The 24,287-nt window shown below is 36.5% G+C and overlaps 1 protein-coding gene and 1 long non-coding RNA gene across 7 annotated transcripts in view; one reads left to right on the plus strand and one right to left on the minus strand.

Moving 5' to 3' along the window:
• The window catches only part of MCMDC2 (minichromosome maintenance domain containing 2), a 40,900-nt gene extending 23,553 nt beyond the window's left edge, over positions 1-17,347 (minus strand). For 2 of the 6 annotated variants that reach the window (XR_011543371.1, XM_070631537.1), the window contains exons 1-10: positions 16,926-17,276; positions 14,633-14,824; positions 14,411-14,541; positions 14,273-14,332; positions 12,746-12,941; positions 11,983-12,105; positions 11,759-11,863; positions 9,073-9,198; positions 7,219-7,456; positions 3,132-3,337 (exon numbers count right to left, since the gene is read on the minus strand). Coding sequence is in view for 4 of the 6 variants with exons in the window: in XM_070631537.1 (XP_070487638.1) it covers positions 3,132-3,337; positions 7,219-7,456; positions 9,073-9,198; positions 11,759-11,863; positions 11,983-12,105; positions 12,746-12,941; positions 14,273-14,332; positions 14,411-14,541; positions 14,633-14,726 (1,279 nt within the window). In the remaining 2 variants the exon portion in view is untranslated. Of the gene's footprint in view, positions 1-3,131; positions 3,338-7,218; positions 7,457-9,072; positions 9,199-11,758; positions 11,864-11,982; positions 12,106-12,745; positions 12,942-14,272; positions 14,333-14,410; positions 14,542-14,632; positions 14,825-15,268; positions 15,332-16,925 lie in introns of all 6 variants that reach the window. The other 4 variants (XM_070631539.1, XR_011543370.1, XM_070631538.1 and 1 more) reach the window with 4 other exon arrangements.
• LOC139085218 (uncharacterized) lies at positions 1,891-10,946 on the plus strand. The gene is made up of 2 exons (XR_011543372.1): positions 1,891-2,063; positions 10,310-10,946. It is a non-coding gene; the product is annotated as an uncharacterized lncRNA (long non-coding RNA).
• Positions 17,348-24,287: the final 6,940 nt, after the last annotated feature.

Raw genomic sequence — 24,287 nt, forward strand, 5'->3', positions numbered from 1 at the left:
CTACTTTCTATGTGGGACGCCTACCACAGCATGGCGTGCCAAGCGGTGCCATGTCTGCACCCAGGATCCAAACCGGCGAACCCCGGGCCACCCAGAAACAGAACGTGCACACTTAACCACTGCACCACCAGGCTGGCCCCAATTTTACTTCTTGATATGCACACATTTCACAAATACTCTCTACTTTCAGCTCACTGATGAGTAAGGAAAGACTAAAAGGAAAAGGAACTATGGGTTGCCCTATTTTTCCCTTTCCTCCTATATCATTTTCAGTAACTGGCTGGCAAATACAGGGAAATAACCCAGTAAGAAGGATATGATGGGATTCCTTGGTTATTTGTGTTTCTTAGAATGCTACTGCCTTCTTTCTACATTTAAGAAGTCTGGTTTGAATGGAAAGCCTGGCCTCTTGGGGCTATTAGCTCCCCCTCTTACTCAATTGAAGATGTTGATATGGAACACGAGCACTGAATTGCAGTGTACTCATGATACACAAGAGTTCAGCAAGAATCAAACTGATTACAAATTAAGTATGTTACAGAAGCCACATAGTGATCATAAATGCTATATGAAATAGGGCAGCAAGGAACGGGAGACACATGCATGCATGTATCTCCTCTGCTCATGTGCAAGCTCCACTGTCTTATTTGACTTCCTTACGAAACACAAGTCCTGAGAGAAAATTACTAAAAATTTGAAGATGGTGACAGTAGAGTTTTAACCAAGTGCCAGGCTCTTTTAGGGGGAGGAGGGCCTCTGTGCAACTGTACTTGTTCCGTGTCCATGAAGCAGGCCCTGCTAGTATGTAAGTACTGGTATCTCATTGTAGTTTTTATTTGCATTTCCTGATAATGATATTGAGTAGTCTTTCATGTGCTTATTCGTCATTCTGTATATCTTCCTCTGTGAAGTCACTAGACAAGTCTTTTGCCCATTTTTTGCTGGGTTCTTTGTTTTTTAAATTATTGACTTATAGGAATTGTTTCTATGTTTTAGGTCTATGTCCTATGTCAGATACATGTATTGTAATTATTTTCTTTTTCTTTGCTTGCCTATTTGCTTTTTAAATAGGGCCTTTTAATGTGTGTAACTTTTCAGTTTTGATGAAGTCCAATTTATCAATTATTTTCTGTTTGCTGCTTTCCAGGTTCTAAGAAATCTTTGCCTACCCTAAGGTTGTGAAGATATTCTCCTATGTTTTCTTCCAGTAGCTCTATAGTTTTAGTTTTTACATTTAAGTTTATGACCCATATTTAATTAATTATTGTATATAGTTGTGAGGTATGAGAGAATATTAATTTTTTTCCATATACATAGCTGGATGTTCTGCCATCATTTGTTGAAAAAATTTTTCCTTTCCCCATTTACTTGCTTTGGTGCTGTGGTCAAAAAATCAATTGACCATATTAGCGTGGGTCTATTTCTGCGTTCTCTTGCAGGGAGAGGCAATATGCTAGGTACCCTGAGCATTGCTGCACATTCTTGCTGGTATGCCAAGAAATGCAAGGCCCTGACTGCTCTTTGTCCAGTCCATATCTGTCCATCTCCTTGTTAGTTATAAATATGGTCCAAGCAACATTACTCTAACACCAAAACCAGACAAAAAAATTACAAGAAAAGAAAACTACAGACCAATATCTCTTGTGAACATAGATGCAAAAATTCTCAACGAAATATTAGCAAATTGAGTCCAACAGTGTATAAAAAGAATTATACACTACAGCCAGATGGTATTTATTCTAGGTATGCAAAGCTGGTTCAACATGTGAAAATCAATTAAGATAATCCATAATTTTAGGGTCATTGTGGATATAGTTAATTAAATTAAGATGAGGTCATACTGGAGTAGGGTGAGCCCCTAATTCAATATGCTTGCTGCCCTTATAAAAGGGGAAATTTGGATACACAGACACTCTTGAGGGAAGACCATGTGAAGACACATAGGGAGAAGATGGCCATCTCCAAGCTGAGGAAAAAGGCCTGGAATATATCCCTCCCTCACAGCCCTCAGAAGAAACCAACCCTGTCAATGCTTTGATCTCAGTCTTCTGCTATCCAGAACTGTAAGCAATAAATTTCTGTTGTTTAAGCTAAAAAAAAAAAAAGATAATCCATAATTTCAACAAGCTGCAGAAAAGAAAGGCACAGTATCACATCAATAGATGCACAAAAAGCATTTGATAAAATCCAACACCCATTCATTACTTAAAAACTCTCAGTAGGGGCTGGCCCAGTGGCACAGCAGTTAAGTTCACATGTTCCGCTTTGGCGGCCCAGGGTTCACCAGTTCAGATCCCAGGTGCAGACAAGGCACCACTTGGCAAGCCATGCTGCGGCAGGCATCCCACATATAAAGTAGAGGAAGATGGGCACAGATGTTAGCCCAGGGCCAGTCTTCCTTAGCAAAAAGAGGAGGATTGGCAGCAGATGTTAGCTCAGGGCTAATCTTCCTCAAAAAAAAAAAAAAAAGAAAAAAAATCAAACAAACAAACTCTCAGTAGATTAGGAATAGAGGGGAATTCCTTCAACTTGAAAAAGAACATCTACAAAAAACCTATAGCTAACACTATATTTAATGGTGAGAAATTCAAAGTTTTTCTGCTAAGATCAAGAACAAGACAGGGAGGGCCAGTCCTGGTGGCCTAGTGGTTAAGTTCAGAACACTCTGCTTCAGCAGCCTCATCTGTCAGTGGCCATGCTGTGGTGGTGGCTCACATACAAAAAAAAAAGGAAGATTGGCAGTGGATGTTAGCTCAAGGTGAATCTTCCTCAGCAAAAAAACCAAAAAACAAAAAAAAAACCCCAACAAAACAGGGATGTCCATTCTCATCACCACTTTTTGACATCATATTGGAAGTCCTAGCAAATGCAATAAGGCAAGAAAAGGAAATAAATCTGGCCCAATACAAACTCATGTGTTAGCACAACTGAAGGCAAAGGCTAAAACAGTGCATTTGCACATTAAATTCCTCTGTTTTTGTTTATAAAGGTAAAATGAGAAATGTCATTTAATATAATTTCTCAATTCCTAAAATGAGTACAATACAATCTTAACTGTTAAGTAGCCCCTTGACATTGATGACACTATAAGTTAAACAGGTGAAAATTAATTTGAAAAAAATATTGTTTACCTGATTGAAGCTGTTCAAGTTTATCTTTTTTGTATGAAGCCAAGTCTCCTATAAAGCAGATACCACCTTTAGCTAGCAATGCAGTGCCAGCTTGAATGCTAACAGCTCCAGTTCCATATTTATTCCTGGATAGAGTAGGAAAAATTTCAGTAGAGACTGGATGATGTATACCACGTGGCACAAGGTTTATACTAAAATTCAAAAGCCTAGGGAAAAAATAAATGATTCATTACTATTATTTAATATTTGATTTTCCAAAGTCATAATGTATAACAGCTACACAATTAAATTTAATTTGATTCAATGTTTACTGAGCACCTGTGCTAGGGATAAAAACATACATGAGACTTAGTCCTTAACTGGGAAAGCCCACAGCTTAGAAAGAGAGACATAAACAAAAAACTAAAACACAAGGTGATAAGTACTAAAATAATGTTGTAAGAACATCCATAAGAGAGTATTATTTCCTCCTGGAATGAAGTGAGAGAAAGCTACAGACAGATGACACTTGAACCGGGCCTTCCTCTTTTTATGGATTGCTTTCTTTTGTTTCTTCAGAATTTTTGCATTTAGACTTGCCAGTAGCCCATCATTACTATCCCTACTGCCTATGTAGCATGCTAACTCCTGATATACCCTTTTGCTTTCTAATCTCTTTGCCAATTGCCTTAGCCCCTTCATTTCTCAAATTTAAATTCTAAGAAAGGAATATGATTATCTTAACTTAGCTTTCAAAGTCTTGCCACAGAAATCATAGCTTGCTAGCTCAATCAACTATGATGAGCAGACAGAGACACGCAGTGCAAAAGAGGGTGAGGCTGTATCCCTCAAATGTGGATAAGTAGATGCTATAAAATGTCTAGAGTACGTGCCATTCTAAGGAATTTGGATATTAGTTTGAAGATACATAAAATAGGGGAGTGAGATTTAGAAAGAAACTTTTGCAAGCTTATAGAGCAGTCATTTTTAACCCTAGCTCACATTAAATTCACCTGGGGAGTTTTTAAAATTTCCAATGCCAAACCCTACCCCAAGACATGTAAATTAGAATCTCTGGGGGTGGGCCACAGTCATAAACTTGTTTTTTTACTTCTCCCAGGTGATTCTAACGTGCAGTCAGACTGAGAACCTACTTATATAGAACAATGGGCTTCAAACTTGGCTGCACATTGGAATTAGCTGAGGAATTAAAAAAAATACTGACACAAGGTCATAGAATTCAAGGTCGAAATACAAAAATCAATTGTATTTCTATATATTTACAGCAAATATTTGAAAAAGGAAATTAATAAAATACTACCATTTTTCATAGCATCAAAAATATCAAATACTTAGAAATCAATTTAACAAAATATGTGCATGACCTTTACAAAATATTGCTGAAAGAAATCACAGAATATTTAAATAAAGGGAGATATACACCATATTCATGGATTGGAAGACACCACATTGTTAAAATGTAAATTCTCCCCCAAATTGATTTATAACATTAAATGCAGTTTTAATCAAAATCCCTAAAGGCTTTTTTGGGGGATTAGGGGAGAAGTTGGTGTTAACATATGGATTCTAAACTTTATAAGAAAATTCAAAGGACCTGGAATAGTGAAAAAAATCTTGGAAATGAAGAATAAAGTTGCATCACCTGATTCAAAACTTAACACAGAGCTATAATAATCAAGGACAAGTGGTATTGGCATAATTATAGACAAATAGGTCAAAATAACAGAAAAGAGAGTTCAAATAGATTTATACCAAGTTCAATTTTATACCTAGTTTTTACCTAGTTCAACTGATTTTCAACAATGGTACTAAAGCAATTCAATCATGAAAGGAAAGTCTTTTCAACAAACTATGAAAAAATTGGATAAATGCATAGGGAAAATATTAACCTTGACTCCTACCTCATACCATATACAAAAATTAACTTGCAATAGATAATAGACCTAATGTAAAAGCTAAAACTATAATGCTTCTAGAAGAAAACATAAAAGAATATCTTCATGACCTTGGGCTAGGCAAAAATTTCTTAAACAGAACCCGGAAAACACTAGACATAAAAGAAAATAATAAATTGGATTTCATCAAAACTAAAAAGTCTGCTCATCAAAGATATCTTTAAGAAAAAAAATACAAGCTTTAGAGTGAGAGAAAAATTTCACGATACATATGTGTGACAAAGGACACGCATCCAGAACGAACAAACCCATTTAAAAGTGAGCAAAAGACACTTCATAAAGAAGATATATGAGCAGCCAATAAGCATATGAAAGAGAGCTCAACCAGTAGTCATCAGGAAAATGCAAATTAGAACCATAATGAGATACCATTTCACACACACTAGAATGGTTAAATTGAGAAAGACTGATAACACCAGATGTTGATGAGGATAGAAAGAACTGGAACCTTACATTGTTGGTAGGAATGTAAAATGGTACACTTTTGAAAACTGTTTGGTAAGTTTCTTATAAAGTTAAATGTATATCTACCTTATGACACAGAAATTCCACTCCTAGGTATTAATCCAAGATAACAAAAACACATGTCCAGAAAAAGACTTGTACAAGAATGTTTAGAGCAGCTTTACTTATACTACTCTAAACCTGTAAAACCTAAATGTCCATCACTAGGAGACTGGATAAACAAATTCTGGTATGTTCATATAATGGAATACTACTCATCAATAAAAACAATGAACTACCGATACACACAACTGGATCAATCTGAATACCATGTTGAGCCAAAAAGCCAGACCTAAAAGAGTATATGCCATATGATTCTACTTATATGAAGTTCAAGAACAGGAAAAACTATCATGACAGAAATCACCTGTGGAGATAGGAACTGATTGGAAGAGGGAATGAAGGAATTTTCTCGGGTGATAGAAATGTTTTCTATTTTATTGTGGTGGTGGCTATAGGAGTGTATACATTTGTCGAAATTCATCAAGTTGTATACATCAGAACTGCTTATTTCACTGTATATAAATTTTACCTAAAAAACAAAACAAAAAGCCAAATCTCTCAAACAGCCCCAAATACCAGAGGAAATGTCAAAGGTTAATGACAAACAGGAAAAGAGACAAAGGCTTTAATTTATAAGAGGTATCACAAATCAGTAAGAAACAACTTAATAGAAACATGGACAGTGGTCAAAGAGGTTCACAGAAAAATTATAAAGGCGTTTAACAAGCTGTAAATGATGCTAAAATTTACTTCTAATTAAAGAAATGCATATTAAAATAAAATACCATTTTCTACCCTTCAGATGGCGAAATTTAAAAGTTTAACAATACCCAGTGTTGGTGAGCCTATGAGGAAACAAATACTCTCATGCTCATTAGTAGAAGATTAAATTGGTGTAATCTGTAGCAGTTAGCACCATATTTACACTGCAATTTAATTTTAATTTAATTTCAGCAAAACACCATCTGTCCAATTAAGTTAAAGTTAATTTGAATTTTATTTTTAAATTTTAAATTCCTTCTATAAATTTGTTTTTGCTTTACAATTGCATACAAGATATTAATATAAGAAGGTTATTCCTAGCTTTATGAACATTTAAGTAACTTTTAAAAAAGGGTACGTGCTAGTGGGGAGCCCCAAAATGCTTTGAGAAGAGGCTTATTCCAAGGTTAGGGGGATACCCCCAAATCAGTAATCTGGGGACTTTTGATTTGAGTGCAGTGAATCAGTCCTATTGAATGGAATCTTGAAGGAAAACAAGAAAATGGCTTGTTGGTTCTTAGGAAGGAGATTATTTAAAAATGAAAATAAAATACAAAAACAGAACACTGAACCAGGGAATGGGGGAAAAGGAAGCCTGTGACGGATGCGTTTATCTGTAAAGGTCTGAGTGGGGAAACAAGGTGAAACTTTGAGTGGTTAGAGTCTCAAAATATTGAAAGCAAATATCCCATTTCTCAATTTACATTTTAAAAGTTTTGAACTTCACTGATAAAAGCTTATATAATATTTATACTACTCAGATAAATTCTAAATATTTGTCTCGTAATAATGCTCACAGAAAGGATTTATGCAAATATGTGTGACCAATTTATAATTTGAAAAATTCATGTGACATATTTTACCTGTCTACAAGTAGAGTATCACTTGTTATAATTAAAATATCCAGGCAATCTTCCAGTTTCTTATTACGGTCACTTGTCTGTACTAGACTCATCAGCAAACACAGCTTGAGCAAGTTGTAAGTCCCAGGAGGAACAATTTGTGATGCAAAACTATTGGCAAGTATTGCTGTAAACTTCCAGCATGAACTGGAAGTCAAAGAAAGGAGACACCTGAAACTGTCGCTAATTCCTGAAGGAACTGAAAGTAAATATAAACACATATATTAAAAAGAGTTTTAAAACAGGAAAATAACATTATAGATATCTAATTCCATTTATCTAAAATATTATCAAATTGCAGTTCTTTTAATGATGCCATATTCAAATTCTTATAATGATATTAAATTATGATTGGAGGTCACTCTGGTCTATCATTTCTATCCCAGGGAATGTAATAAAAGGAAGCAGTCACCCCCCATGTCCACATAGATTGGCTGTGGGTTGCAAGCAAACCCCTCATTCTTCTCCTTTTAAGATTTATGTGAGCAAAGCCAGATCATGGGGCTCCTGTATTGCAGTGTTTGCTTCTATATTTCTACGTCTGAAATAACGTCACCTTTAGTGAGGGCTAAAAAACAGAATGGGAAATACTTGCATGTTGCTATTAAAAGGGAAGATTTATGCTCTACTACTTTGAAAGCACTGTAGTGTATTGTACTGTAACATTCTGGATCTTCTCCACTCCTTCACTCTGTCCAGCTTCTGAAAGCGATGAGTGATTTAATCCAGTTGGTCAGTTTGGGAGGAATAACTGTGCAGGTATAATCCAGTCCTGTTCTCCTTCCTCTTGGGCTGCCATCACAGAGCAATCATTTCTTCTACGCATCCACGCCCATGGACCAAGGGAGGCGACCTTAGTGTAGTTCGTGCCACATTTGGGTGGTTAAATTTGCCTAATTCTGGAGTCCAGCATGAGAAAGCACACTTCTCCACCTACATGTAAGTCATGTTCTGCTACAGAACCAATAAAACTTGAAACACTTCACAGCAGAAAATATTTAAAAGATCACTAAAATGTCTATTGTCCATTAGTGCTTTCTTTCTTCAACATTTTTATTCTTTTAAGAAGCTTTTCTCTTCAAGATAACCAGAGGTATCTAGAATCCAATACATTTAAGTTCAGCTTGGGCCTCTATTATTGCAGATGGTTATCTAAGAATTCCAAAAAAATCTAACTCTATTCAAGAGCTAACTAGCCTTTCCTATACTTAGATATTTGTGTGCCAAGTTAAAAGGGTAAGTCTGCTCTCTCCTTTTGTTTATTTAATGCTTAATTATGTTGGAGTTAGAGGAAATTATCAGGAATAAAGGTGCTATTTTGGCCCTCATCTGCCTTTCTCATTTGTCTTATTTCTTGATTGGTTCAGAACTCAGATGAGGAAAATCATGCTATTTTATTGGGCTCTCTTTTAGACCACAATAGTTACTTAGCTAGAAAATAAATGGTAAGGTAGAAAAACCTTTGACTAATCTCCAACTCTTGGCATTCTGAAACATTTTTCTTGTTGCTAATTATAAAAAATCAAAATAAGGTTTAGCCAAAAAAAGGGAGTCTTTCCTGCGGGCAACATTCTACATTATCCCATTTTATTTCCTTTGTAGCATTTATTATCTGAAATTGTCTTATTGATTAGTTTATAGGTTTACTGACTCTCTACCATATGATCTAAGTCCTGAACCTCAACTGTCCTGATCACAGCTGTATCCCTAGTGCTTAGAAGAATGCCCAGCACATAGGCAACCAATAGTTTTTTCCTGAATAAATGGATTTAAACTTAAATATTTCTTAATATAAGATACCAACATTTTCCTTACCTTTTGGATTGCAAAAAGCGATGCTATTTGCCTCTATACAGACAGCAGTTTGTGAAGTTTTTACACAGGTTGGAATTCCAATAATTTTATACTCATTTCCTATATTCATTTTATTCACTGATTCGTCTAAAATTATTTAACACAAAAGAAAACATGTATTCACTAAACAAAACTTATACATGATCATATGGTTCCAAGAGCTGGTAACTAGTAGATCTAGAACTAGTAACAATTCAGTAGTTGACTTAGTTGTATTTACTTTTGCTTAGTACAATGTCTATATAGAGTGGCACTAATAATGTAAACTGAGGCAATTTTATTGCTGATACATTTGAATACTAATAGGCAATGATGAATCAACTTCAAGAAGCATGTGACAGCAGCTAGATAGTCTCGTATAGTCAAAAGGAAAAAACAAGATCATTCTGCTTAAGATGAAACATCTTTGCATTAAATGACAAGAAATGTTAATAAAAACTACCTTATAAGCAATCATTTTATTTGGGAAGAAAATAATTTTAAAAAGTATTATTCACTGTCTACAATATAGGCAAGATACTTTTACAGACATTATCTGGTTGTAAACTGTAAGATAGATATTGTTATCCTCATTTTATATATGAAGAAACTGAGAGTTTAAATGACTTGCACAAGGCTTTAAATAGTAAGTAGCAGAACTGAAATTCACCTCTAGGTCTGCTGATCTCCAAAGTCTACCCTCTTGCCCTATGGTAGGTTTCTCTCTCACATCTACAGTCTGGGCAAAGTTTTTGTACAAGTTCAAAATTAATTAATTAATTTATTAATTAATTAATTTATTTATTTTTGAGGAAGATTAGCCCTGAGCTAACTGCTGCCATCCTCCTCTTTTTGCTGAGGAAGACTGGCCCTGAGCTAACATCCATGCTCATCTTCCTCTACTTTATACATGGGACGCCTACCACAGCATGGCTTTTGCCAAGCGGTGCCATGTCCGCATCCGGGATCCTAAGTGGCGAATCCCGGGCCGCCAAAGTGGAACGTGCGCACTTAACTGCTGCAACAGCAGGCCGGCCCCTCAAAATTTGTTAAAAAAAAATACACTAAAAATCTTGATCCTCTATTACACAGTTAGAAGATGGGTGGTTATAAAGCTATGAAAGAAGGGCTTACAGAGGAGAGCAAGAATTAACTTCTCTCTGTGAAGATCAAACAGTGATCTCGATTTTTTTCTTCTCTCTCACACTCTTTTTTTCAGCTCCACAGAGCATGTTGGTGTATCCTGTGCACTTACAAGGAAGAATCAGGCTCCAGAATTGAGAAAATAAAAACCCAAAACTAACCAAGCAAACAGAAAACAACAAAAGCAACTAAAGGAAACAGAATGAATTACAAGGGGAATATAAAAATGAATAGTTTTTCAACTGTTCCATGGAATCTTAGAGTTTGGTGGATGTGTCCTGAGGTCAAGGTGTGGACAGTGATAACAAAATGGAGTAACATATGTCAAGGCTTCTAAAATGGGGCTGGGAGGCCATTAAGGAAACGGGGCTTATGTATGCACACCACGTCTCTACCCAGATAAAATGTAACTTTTGAAACTGTGCTTCACTGTTATCATCTTGACCATCTTTCAAGAAATATGCTTACTCCCATAGATAAAAACTTTTTACCTTAGAGATGACCTTAGCAACCAATCATGTGTAGCCAAGAAGCAGCAGTTGTTGCCAGCACCAATCACAAATTTTGCAAAACAGCCTGTGTAATTTCTCTCTTTTTGCCTTTATTAACCCTTGCCTTCTTCGTCTTCCTTGGAGCACATTTTGGGTTTCTGCCTGAATCTGTGTCTCCCAAGTTGCAATACTAATTGCTCAAATAAATATCTGCTGTTTAAACTGTAGTGGATTTTTCCTTGGGGGACAAAGGAAAGGTCAAGAGGAAGGCAAGGAGGCTGGGAAGTCTGGGTATCCCTTCTGATGTCAACCTTAAAGGACTGCTTTTATTTATTTAATTTTTTAAAATTTATTTGGGTTCTATGTAAGAATTTATTTGAAGAAAGGGTTTTCCACTAAAATATAAGTTGGAGAGCCACTTATATTTCTATATTGTAATGTGTGGTTTATATATAGTATATAATAAAATTAAGTAGTTAAAAGCATAGACTTTGAGGCTGGAATGCCTGAGTTTGAATCATGATTGTGCCATGTACTAGCTGTGTACCTTGGACAAGTTACTTAACTTCTCTGTACCTAAGTTTCCACACTGTAAAATGGAGACAACAATAGAACTTACTTGACAGGGTTGCTGTGGCTAAATGAATTAAGATATGTAAGAGTGCCTGGCACATAGTAATTGCTATATAAAAATTATCTATTATCATCTGGGCTTACATGTCTGCCTCATCCCTGTCAGACCACGGTGAAAAGAGTTCCTGTTTGAGTCTCTACTTTGCTAACTCTTAAGTTACCTATACATGGTTGATATCCAAGATCTCTCTTTCTGAATAGTTTAATTCCTCCAATTTTAGCCCAAGAAAAGAGGCTAAGCCCCATTCTTATTTTCACAGTTCTGGCTTCTCAAGAATAAGAAAACCTATGATTCTTAAACCATAGAAGTACCATTTATAATATATAAGCATAAGCAAGTCAATTACACATATTATATATTTTATAGCAATTTGCTTTTAGTTCAAACAGAACTTACTTACCTCTTAGGAAAATTGTAAGAGATTGAAACCTAAATGGCTGGTTGTCAGAATATCCTCGAAAAGCATGAAGTGCTTTTGTGGTAATTATTTCAACTATCTGTTTATCTTAAAGCAAAGAGCAAAACAGAATTTGTTATTAGAATATATATTCAATTTAATTTCCACATTAAAATATCAAACACTATTTTAAAAATTGTAATTACAAAATGTAAATGCATTTTTACCACCAAGTACTCTAAATTTTCTGTCTTCTTGAAGTGGAGATGAACATAGATTACACAAAAAGTCATTTCTTACTGTTGCAGATTCTGTGGCACCAGGCACATGCACTCTTATATACTGAAATCCTGAAACAAAATAGAGGCAAGCTAAATTTGTTTTTGGATTTAACTATCCATTTTCAACCCTTTAAAATTAATCCAATTCGAAATATAATTAATTCAATTTTACATGGGGGGTTCGGAGCACTTCAATTAACATTTATTGAATGGCTATTTCTTGCCAGGCACTGTGCTAAGGTACTGGTGATATGGATACTTAAACATACAATTTCAATAGGTGAAATAAACACAGTTTAATATGTGGTATTCATTTACATAGTGTTCAGAGAGAAGACAGGAGGGGCATCCAACCGGATGAGAGGTGGGGATGAATGGAAAAGATGTCATGGAGAAAGACCAAAGTGAAGTTAAGCCAAAGGGTTGAGAGAGGACATTACATGGAGAAGGAACATCATGAATAGTCATGAAATAATGTGTGAGAAAAACAAGTACTTTAGCAATACATGAGCACCTGTTAAGTTGAGGGGGAGGGGAGGGGAAAAAGAATGCATTTCAAGACTATGCAAAGTAAACTTATCAACATAAGGAGACACCAAATTTTATTCCATTCTTTCTACTCTGTGAATGTGTCATAAATAATTGTAAACATGATTTAGGATTAAACAATAAATTGCTTGACGTTTTGATTTTACATTTTAATAGTTACCTTTTGAAAGAGGGCATGCTTCATCTGAACAAAGAAATCTTGCACCTTGTGTATACTTGGTTACAGTCGTCATTGCAATCACAATTCCTTGCATCATATAAAATCTTTGAGATGTATAATCAAGTGGAAACTCACAAAGATCAAGACTATAACTTGGCAGAGGAGGTAAATGTGTTAACTTCAGCACTATATTAATCTAATAAGAACATAAAAATGATATTAATAAAAACTGCAGATCCAATTGGACTTGCATTACAATATAGTAAGTATATTTGTAGAGTAAATCAAGTAAATGATTTGTTAGTGTTATTAGCAACCAAAATTTTAAGCATAAGAGAAAAGAGATTTAAATATAAAATAAAAGATGCAAAACTCTTATAATCTTAGATTTCAATTGAAAATATCATTACGAACTAATTATTTTTCTTTAAAAATAGACACTTCCTGGCTATAGCCACTGAAGAGACTTATAAAACAATCACAACCCAACAGCAATGAACACTTCTAGTGCCCAGATTGTGATCTCTAAACATAATTTCTTACTAAAAGGAACCAGGGCTCCTTAGGGGAAAAGGTTAATTCCAGGTTTGCAGGGGAAAATATACCACATGGACCTAGTACATTTCCTTGTGCCAGAAACCAAGGGAGCTATAAAAAACTAATGGGATGTGTCAAAAGGACATAGGGGCAAACTGTAAGGGACTCCCAATGACCAAAGGTAGGATAATATAAGCATCAAAAAGAATGACAAAGATTCATTAAAACATATCAGATATATTTAAAAATTCATGAGTTTCTCATAATTTAAAAAAAGGCAAAACAAAAACCAAAAAGTATTGGTCATCATTGAAAGCTGCTAGATTTCAACTCGTTACTCTTTGAAAATTTATAACTGGAAAGAATCAGAGGCTGGCCTCATGGCCGAGTGGTTTCGGTGGCCCAGGGTTCACAGGTTCGGATCCTGGGTGCGGACCTAGCACCGCTCATCAAGCCATGCTGAGGGCTAATCTTCCTTACACACACACAAAAATTGATGCAGGTATGGCAAAATATTGTGAACTATTAAATCTGAGTGATAGATATATGGAAGTTCATTGTATTACTCTATTTTGAGATATATTTGAAATGTTCTATTATAAAAATATTTAACATTATAAGTGATAATATAGGAAGGAAAGATGCGTATGTAAGATATTCCATTGAACTTTGAAAAAAAATGTAGTATCCTTTTTTTTTTTAAGGAAGATTAGCCCTGAGCTAACATCCGTGCCCATCTTCCTCTACTTTGTATGTGGGACGCCTACCACAGCATGGCTTGATAAGTGATGCATGGGTCCATGGCCAGGATCTGAACCTGTGAACCCTGGGCCACAGAATTGGAGCAACAAACTTAACCACTACATCACCAGGCTGGTCCCCTATAGTATCGTTTTAAATGAAAAAACATGAATATAAAAATATTTATTTACAAGTCATCTTGAAAGCACAGTACCTTAGTTTTCTTTGTCAAATTTAACTAAAACTTACTTGAGTTTCAGTCTGTAATTGTCCAATTAATGAGAGAGTCTTAACAGCAATAAAACAGACCTGTGATTTCAAATAAAAAACCAAAAAAGTTACCAAAAAATTCCATGTAGCATAAAATTATTTCTTTTTTTAACTTACTGATTGAAAAACTTGAGCGGCTTTTAAAGGCTGGTGTAAAATGTGATTTCCAAGTTCAGCATCTAATTCAGCAACATCAGAGGGATTTATTAAAATACTGAATCGATAGACAGCATAACTTTGTTTTGAATCTGCAAAAATATACAAATATAAAAATGAAGATAGTTATATGTAGGAATTTATTTTAAAGTTTCTAAAATAAAGTCACTTCTCTGAACATACCATTGTAGTACTTGCAATCATCTAGAAACTTCTGGAGGCCTCCACTTCTGTCAAGATAGATAAGGGCTGCCTCTTTCATTTGTAAATTTGACATTTTCTCCTAGGTAATGATTCTTCTCTATTACAAATGATTAAACCACAATTGCTGGTAAAGACTAAGGATGGTGAAACTCTTAGAAAAGATGAGAACACCTAGAAATAGATTAAAATTACATTTGAAGACCTCTAATGAAACTTTACAAACTATTAAAATTGAGAGTGAAATAAAACAACGTAAAATTTCCCACTTTAAAAAACTCCTACCCAAAGGGAAACAAAACTTTGTTTTCTTTTGCCAAATAACAATTTTATCAACACGAGGTTATGAGATTCTCCACAAGAGTGTAAACTTAAGAACAGGAGCCTCAGATGTCTCTTTACAGAGTAGGTATTCCGAAAAATGCTTGTTGAAATAAAAATTAGATGATGAGGTCCCCTTGCAGGTGTTATTTAAAAAATGAAAGTGGTAGAAGTTGTTTCATAAATTGAATCTGAGTAACAAAGTATAGTTAACCTAAGATATCTGAGAACTTGGTTCTAGACCCAGCACTTCCTAGTTGCTGAGAGGAAATCCCCTGACCTCTCTTGGCTCAGTACCTTCATCTGTAGAAAATGAAGGGGTTGTATTAGATGATAAGGCTTCTTCTGGCTTTAAATCTTCTATCAGTGACCAACATAAAACATTAAACCACAGTAATGAGCAGAGAGTAAAATACGTAAAACTCATTTAAAGACAGCAAACACTAACGGGAAACAATATATGCCAATAATTGCGTTAGGTGCTAGGGATAAAATGAGTAAGATTGGGGGGCCGTGGCACAGTGGTTAAGTGTGCACATTCGGCCTGGGGTTCGCAGGTTCCGATCCCGTGCGGACATGGCACTGCTCATCAAGCCATGCTGTGGCAGGGATCCCACATATAAAGTGGAGGAAGATGTTAGCTCAGGGCCAGTTTTCCTCAGCAAAAAAAGGAGGATTGGCAGCAGATGTTAGCTCCGGGCTAACCTTCCCCCAAAAAAGAAAAAGAGTAAGATTGGATCCTGTCTTCAAGGAGTTGCCAATTTAGAGAAGTCAGAAATAGTGACTGTCACATTTATTCATTACCAAATATTTATTGGGCTTTTACTACTTATTGGATATCAGACTGACTTAGGCACTGAGGATACAAAGATGAGTAAATTATGGGCCCAACTGCTCAGGAAGAGTACGGTGAGGGATGACATATAAAAAATTACAATACAACTTCTATGCTACAAAAGAAATATTAATGTACTAGGGCAGCACGGAAGGAACAATATACATGAAATAGTTCACAAAATTTGGGGTCACCCTTGTGTAGGGGTCATAATATTTTCTATTGTTTTAGGGCATTTTGATTTAATACAGTGGGGTCACAGAAAAGCAGCATGGAGTTCTACTTTAAAGGTGTCCTTTGATAGACAAGGTTTCACTAACTGGAGGAGACGTTTTCCAAAGCCAGGGGTAACCTTCCCCTCCCCCAATTTTCAGACCTACGCGGCTAGTGAATCCATGACCCCCCTCGTCGGAGTTCAGGCTACTTTCCAAAGAAAAGTAAAAGTAATTGAGACTGTCCTTTTCGCTATTATATAGGGGGAAATGTCACAGTTTATTTCCCAATGGCCGTTAAGTACAATGATCTTAAAATGCCTGTCGTGTTCATTAGAACATAAGATTTCTGGGGCTGAAGGAAGGGAGGCTATTGATAATGAAATGGCTGGCGGAGGCTCAACCAGACTGTGAAAGCTTTTGAAGTCCATGATGATCATACAGGCAAAGGGAAGCCAGCACAGTTTTTGACAGGGGAGTAATTCGGTCAGACTTTAACTTTACAAATCCACGCTTGCCGCCAGCGCATAAAATGGGTTGGAATAGAGAGAGCTGATAGCCAGTTTCCAGCTATTGAAACAGTCCTAAGAGATGGATGGCCCAATCCAGGGCATTAGGAATGAAATGGAGTGAAGGAGACAGATTCTAGACTTTCCAGGGTTTTACACTGGACCTGGTGACCCGCCTGTACGCGAGTTTTCAACACGGGTGTGGACGAACGCTGCTGCTCTAAGGGAAGCACGGAACCCAGGAGAAGGGTAGGAAAATGACACGGTGAAGTTCGAGATATTCTGACTTTGACGGGCCCCTGGGACACCCAGAAAGGCACCGAGCACCAGGGCGACGTAACTCAGGGCCCGGAGTTCACTAGTTTCAAATAACCTAAAGCTAAAGCTCTGGGTATCACCTTGTGTAGAGCGGGGGCCCTGGGAGAGGATGCAATTTCAAGGAAGCGGAAAACGGAAAAGACATGGAAGTCTGTGGAAGAGAACTAAATAAGCGAACGGAGGTAAAATTCTACAAGTCCTCCAAGAGTCTAAAGAACCCAAGTGTTGGTTCGTTCGGAAGAGGCGCGTGGGTCGTGTCTTCTCCCCTTGCCGCGTCAGCAGGGAAAACACCTCACAACCAAAGCTGCCGAGAGCGAATCCGGCCTCACAGCTTGGGACCCAGGACCCCTCCCACCCACAGCGGCCACCTCAGCTCCGGCGGCCCCGAGCCCAGCAGGACGTTACACCCACCCCTGCGCCCACCAAGCTCCGCCGGTCGCACGGCCTCGCGCCACAGACCTGGGAAGGCTCTTCATGCGCATGCGCGCACCTCCCGGCCGTTGGAGGCGCGGGGGCTGTCGGGACTCCCCAACCCCGCCTCCCAGTCACCCGGCAACTAGTTCCCAGTTCTCCCTACCCTTGGATTTAATCGCTGCCGGTCCTTCCCCGCAGGGCAAAAAAGAGAGAAAACAGAAACGTTTGGTTTTCCTTGTTTTCGTACGCCAAGGGTGTCTATGTTTGTTTAAAAAACTTAACTCTCCTGGTGGGAATGCAAAATTGTGTAGTCAATTTGGAAAACGTTGCCGGACTACCTCAAAGGACTAACCATAGAGTAGTTAGATGACCCAACAATTCCACGCCACGTTATATATATTATACATCCATAACGAGAGAGAATTTAAAACGTATGTCCACACAAAAACTTGCACACGAATGTTCATAGTGTTCACCATAGGCAAAAAATGGAAGCAAGCGATAAGTGGATAAATAAAATGTAGTGTATCCATACAACGGAACGTTACTTGGCCGTAAGAAGAAATGAGGTACTAATAAATGCAACACGGATGAACCCTGAAAACGCCATGCAAAGTGAGAGAAGCCAGACTCAAAAGGCCAAATATTGTATGATTTCGTTTACATGAAACTGTACAGAGAGAAGGTAGCTTAGTGGTTGCCTAGAGCTTGAGGGGAAATGAAACGGAGAAGGACTGCTAATGGATATGGGGTTTCTTTTCCTTTTTAAAAATTGTAGTAAAATATACATAACAAAATTTACCGTTTTAACCAATTTTATGTACAGTGCAGTGGCAGTAAGTACATCAACGTTGTGTAACCTCATCACCATCCACCTCCAGATCGTTTCCATCTTCCCAAACTGTGAAACTCTGTACCTATTGAAGAACAACTCTTCATCCCTATGAGCCCCTGACAACCACCATCCCGCTTTCTACCTCTGAGAATTTGATTACTCTGTGTACCTCATAGAAGTGGAGTCATAGGGTACTTGTCCTTTTGTGACTGGCTTATTTCACTTAGCAAAATGTCTTCAAGGTTCACTGTGTTGCAGCATGTCAGAACTTCCTTCTTTTTTAAGGCTGAATAATATTCCATTGTATGTGTATACCACATTTTTTTATCCACACATACAGGATTTTTTTTGAGGTGATGAAAATGTTCTAAAATTGATTGTGGTAATAGTTGCACAACTCTGAATAAACTAAAAGCCAGTGAATTTTACACATTAAACGGATGAATTGTGTGGTATCTGAATTAAATCTCAATAAAGCTGTTACCAAAAAAACAAACTTAGAACTCGTGCTGACTCCTCCCCCATTAGCATTACTTAGTACAATCGTCAATCCTGCTGTATTGCATGGGCTGGCGGATCGTGGGGGTGGAAGGTTGGACCACTTTCCATGGAAAAGTAATTGAGACCATCTCTTTCAATATTTAACAGGAGTTAAAAAACATCTCAGAGTTTGTTTCTCTTGAGGAATATAATCTACATTAGTGGTGAGGTGAGGAAAATACTCTGCTGGAGTAGAAATTAATTTGCAATAGCAAAGGGCTGTGAAAACTGTCTTGTACCACAATTGTGTGATCATGAATACTATTTTAGATGGAAAGAACTGGGCTATGGTCTGATGATGGGTCTTGTATTTTAAGGTAGAATAAATTCTTCAAAAAGGTATTCATATATTTTAAAGTTTTGATTAATCAGTTATAACTATAACAATTAATTTCCATGCCAAAGTAATAATGGAGTTTTTTTTATCAAGCAAGTCCAGTAAAATCTTCTAAGAGGTTTTATGTGTTTAATACATCCTCTAAAATATGTTAGGCACACAGCATTTACAACCTCAAGTATTCAGTGCATTACTGTACGCTGCAAACTCTCTGAAATGACATGATATCTAGAGTCAAAAGTTTATTGCTTCTTATTGCTACATTGCTGTAAATACTTTATGATTACAGAATGTTTCTGAACATCACTAAGAAATTTTCAATGGTAGGTTGAGAATTAGAAACTTCCCAATAGGTCAAAAATTTTAAGTAGATATCCAATGTGTAAAACTAGTACATCACGCAAGAAGCAACATTTATTTTTAGGTACATTCATGTAGAGTATTTCTTGGCCAGACTTGTAGAGAGGAATACTTTTTTTCTTTTTTAAAGATCGGCACCTGAGCTAACAACTGTTGCCAATCTTTTTTTCTGCTTTTTCTCCCCAAATCCCCCCAGTACATACTTGTATATTCTAGTTTTAGGTCCTTCTGATTGTGCTATGTGGGACACCACCTCAGCATGGCCTGATGAGTGGTGCCATGTCCGCACCCAGGATCCAAACCAGCAAAACCCTGGGCTGCCGAAATGGAGCGCTCGAACTTAACCACTCGACCATGGGGCCAGCACCAAGAGGAATACTTTTTAACTGATAGGTTCATCTTAATTTTTTAACTTAGGGAGTGGGGGTATGAAAGAGGACTGTTTTATGCAAATCAAAGTCCCTTCACATTCCATTTCCATCCCCTCCCCCGTTCTTTCTCTCTTCCAGCAACTACACAGGACCTGCTCACACTTTTTTTTTTTTTTTTTTTTGGTGAGGAAGATTGGCCCTGAGTTAACATCTGTGCCAATCTTCTTCTATTTTGTATGTGGGACGCCTCAATAGCATGGCTTGATGAGTGGTGTATAGGTCTGTGCCTGGGATCCAAACCTGTGAACCCCAGGCCATGGAAGTGGAGCATGCAAAATTAACCACTATGCCACTGGGCTGGCCCCTCTTTTTTTTTTTTTTTTTTTAGATTTAAATTTTTAGAGCAGTTTTAGGTTCAGAGCAAAATTAACCAGAAGGTACAGAGAGTTCCCATATACACCCTGCCTCCATACATGCATAGCCTCCTCTATTATCAACACCCTACACTAGAGTGTTACATTTGTTACAACTGATGAACCTACCAATATTGACACATCATCGTCACCCCAAGTCCATAGTTTACATTAGGGTTTACTCTTGGTGTTGTATATTCTATGGGTTTGAACAAATGTATGACATGTATCTACCATTATAGCATCATAGAGAGTACTTTCACTGCTCTAAAAATCTTCTGTATTATGCCTTTTCATTTCTCCCCCAACCAGCCCCTGGCAACCAGTGATCTTTTTACTGTCTCCACAGTATTGCTCTTTCCAGAATGTCACATAGTTGGAATCATACAGTATGTAGCCTTTTAGATAGGCTTCTTTTATTTTGTAATATGCATTTAAGCTTCCTCTATGTATTTTCATGGCTTGACAATTCATTTCTTTTTAGAGCTGAGTAATATTCCATTGTTTGGATGTACCACAGTTCATTTAACCATTCACCTACTGAAGAACATCTTGGTTGCTTCCAAGTTGTTGCACTTATGAATAAAGCTGCTATAAAAATCCATGTGCAGGTTTTTGTGTGAACAAAAGTTTTCAGCTCTTTTGGGTAGATACCAAGGAGCACTATTAGTTGATCATAAGATGAGCATATTTAGTTTTGTAGGAAGCTGCCAAACTGTCTTCCAAAGTGGTTATTCCATTTTATTTTCCCACTAGCAATGAATGAGAGTTTGTGTTGCTCCACATCCTTGTCAGCATTTGGTGGTGTCAGTGTTCTGGATTTCGGCCATTCTAATAGGTGTGTAGTGGTATCTCATGTTTTAATTTGCATTTCCCTGACATGTGATGTGGAGCATCTTTTCATATGCTTATTTGTGATCCGTATATCTTCTTTGGTCAGATGTCTGTTGAGGTCTTTGGCCCATTTTTTAATTGAGTTGATCATTTTCTCATTGTTGAGTTTAAGAGTTCTTTGTATATTTTAGGTAAGAGTCTTTTATCAGCTATGTCTTTGCAAATATTTCCTCCCAGTCTGTGGCTTGTCTTTTCAATTCTCTCGACATTGTCTTTTGCAGAACAGAAGTTTTTAATTTTAATAAAGTCCAGTTTACCATTATTTCTTTCATGGATTATGCCTTTGGTGTTGTATCTAAAAACATCAACATACTCGAGGTTATCTAGATTTTCTTCTATCTTCCAGGAGTTTTAAAGTTTTGCATTTTACATTTAGCTCTGTAATCCATTTTGAGTTAATTTCTGTGAAGGTGTAGGGTCTGTGTCTAGATTCATTTTTGCATGTGTATGTCCAGTTGTTCCAGCACCAGTTGTTGAAAAAATTATCATTGCTCCATTGTATTACCTTTACTCTTTTGTTAAAGATCAGTTGACTACACTTGTGTGGGTCTATTTCTGGGCTCTCTATTCTGCTCCATTGATCTATTTGTCTATTCTTTTGCCAATACCATATTGTCTTAATTACTGTAGCTTTATAGTAAGTCTTGAAGTCAGGTAGTGTCAGTCCTCCAACTTTGTTCTTCTCTTTCAAAATTGTGTTGGCTATTCTGGTCTTTTGTCTGTCCATATAATGTTTAGATTCAGTTTGTTGATATCCACAAAATAACTTGCTGAGATTTTGACTGGAATTGTGTTGAATCTATACATCAAGTTGGGAAGAACTGATATCCTGACAATATTGTCTTCCTTTCCATGAACATGGAATATCTTTCTATTTGTTTAGTTATTTCATTCCCTTTCCTCAGAATTTTGTAGTTTTTCTCATGTAGCTCTTATACATATTTTGTTAGACTTTTACCTAAATATTTAATTTTTGGAGGTGCTAATGTAAATGGAATTGTGTTTTTAACTTCCAATTTCACTTGTTCATTGTTGATGTATAAGAAAGTGATTGACTTTTGTGTATTAACAAAATACATATTTTTATGTTGTATCCTGAAACCTTGCTATAATCACTTATTAGTTCTAGGATTTTTTTTGGTTGATTCTATTGGATTTTCTACATAGATAATTGTAGCATCTGAAAAGACAGTTTTCTTCCTTCCCAAACTATATACCTTTTCTTTTCTTATTGCATTAGCTAGTATTTCCAGTACAATGTTGAAAAGGAGTGGAGAGGAAATAGCCTTACCTTCTTCCTGATCTTACTAAGAAAGCTTCTAGTTTCTCACCATTAAGTATGACGCCAGCTGTAGGATTTTTGCAGGTATTCTTTTCAAGTTGAGGAAGTTCCCTTTTATCCCTAGTTTACTAAATTTTTATCATGAATGGGTATTGGATTTTGTCAAATCCCTTTTCTGCATCTATTTATAGGATCATGTGATTTTTCTTCTTTAGCCTGTTGATGTGATGACTTACACTAATTTATTTTCCAATGTTACCCCAGCCTTACGTACCTGGCATAAATCCAACCTGGCTGTGTTGTATAACTCTTTTTATACATTGTTGGACTCAATTTGCTAATATTTTGTTGAGGACTTTTGCATCTGTGTTCATGAGAGATATTGGTCTGTAGTTTTCTTTTCTCGTAATCTCTTTTTCTGGTTTTGGTATTAGGGTAATCCTGGCCTTATAGAATGAGTTAGGAAGTTTTTCCTCTGCTTCTATCTTCTAAAAGAGATTGTAGAGAGTTGGTATAATTTCTTCCTTAAATGTTTGGTAGAATCAGCCAGTGAATCTCTAGACCTGGTGCTGTCTGTTTTGGAAGGTTTATTGATTTAGTAGACCTATTCAGATCATCTATTTCTTCTTATATAAAATTTGGCAGATTGTGTCTTTCAAGGAATTGGTCCATTTTATCTAGGTTATCAAATTTGTGGGCACAGAGTTGTTCATATTATCTTTTTAATGTCCATGGGATTTGTAGTGATGTCCTCTCTTTCATTTCTGATATTAGTAATTTGTGTCCTGGCTGTCCTTTTTAGTCTGGCTAGAGACTTTTCGATTTTATTGATCTTTTTACAGAACCAGTTTTGGTTTCATTGATTTTCTCCACTGATTTCCTGTTTTCAATTTCACTGATTTCTTCTCTAATTTTTATTATTTCTTTTCTTCTGCCTACTTTTGATTTAACTTGTGCTTCTTTTTCTAGTTTCTTAAGGTAGAAATTTAGATTACTGATTTTAGATCTTTCTACTTTTTTAATATATGCATTCAATGCTATAAATTTCCCTCTAAGCACTGCTTTCACAACATCCCACAAATTTTGATGTTTTTTTCATTTTCATTTAGTTCAAAATAGTTTTAACTTTCTATTGAGATTTCTTTGACCCATGTGTTATTTAGAAGTGTGTTGTTTAATCTCCACACATTTTGGGATTTTCCAGTTATCTTTCTGTTACTGACTTCTAGTTTATTTCCATTGTGGTTTTAGAGCAGACTTTGCCTGATTTTTTGAAAAATTGAGGTCACATTAGCTTATGATTTCTATTATTTTAAATTTGTTAAGGTGTGTTTTATGGCCTAGAATTTGTTCTGTCTTGGTGAATGTTTCATGTGAGCTAGAGAAGAATGTGTATTCTGCTATTGTTGGATGAAGTAGTCTATAGATGTAAATTAATAATTATATATATAGTTGATTGTTGTTGTTTTGTTCAACTATGTCCTCACTGATTTTCTGCCTGCTACATCTGTCCATTTCTGAGACAAAGGTGTTGAAGTCTCCAACTATGACAGTGGATTCATCTCTCTCTCCTTGCAGTTCTATCACTTTTTGCCTAAAGTAGTTTGATGCTTTGTTGTTAGGTGCATACACATTAAGGACTGCTATTTCTTCTTGGAGAATTGACCCCTTTATCATCATGTAACATCCTTCTTTATCCTTGATAATTTTCCTTACTCTGAAGTCTGCTCTGTCTGAAATTAATATAGCTACTCCTGCTTTCTTTTGATTAGCATGGTATATTTCTCTCCATCCATTAATTAATTAATTTTTGGGGTGAGGAAGATTCACTCTGAGCTAAAATCTGTGCCAATCTTCTTCTATTTTGTATGTGGGTCACCACCACAGCATGGCTTGACAAGTGGTGTAGGTCCACATCTGGGATTTGAACTCACAAACCTGGGCCGCGGAAGCAGAGTGCACTAGACTTAACCACTATGCCACAGGGACAGCACCC

This window comes from Equus przewalskii, chromosome 8 (genome assembly GCF_037783145.1).
Source record: "Equus przewalskii isolate Varuska chromosome 8, EquPr2, whole genome shotgun sequence".
Classification (NCBI taxonomy): domain Eukaryota; kingdom Metazoa; phylum Chordata; class Mammalia; order Perissodactyla; family Equidae; genus Equus; species Equus przewalskii.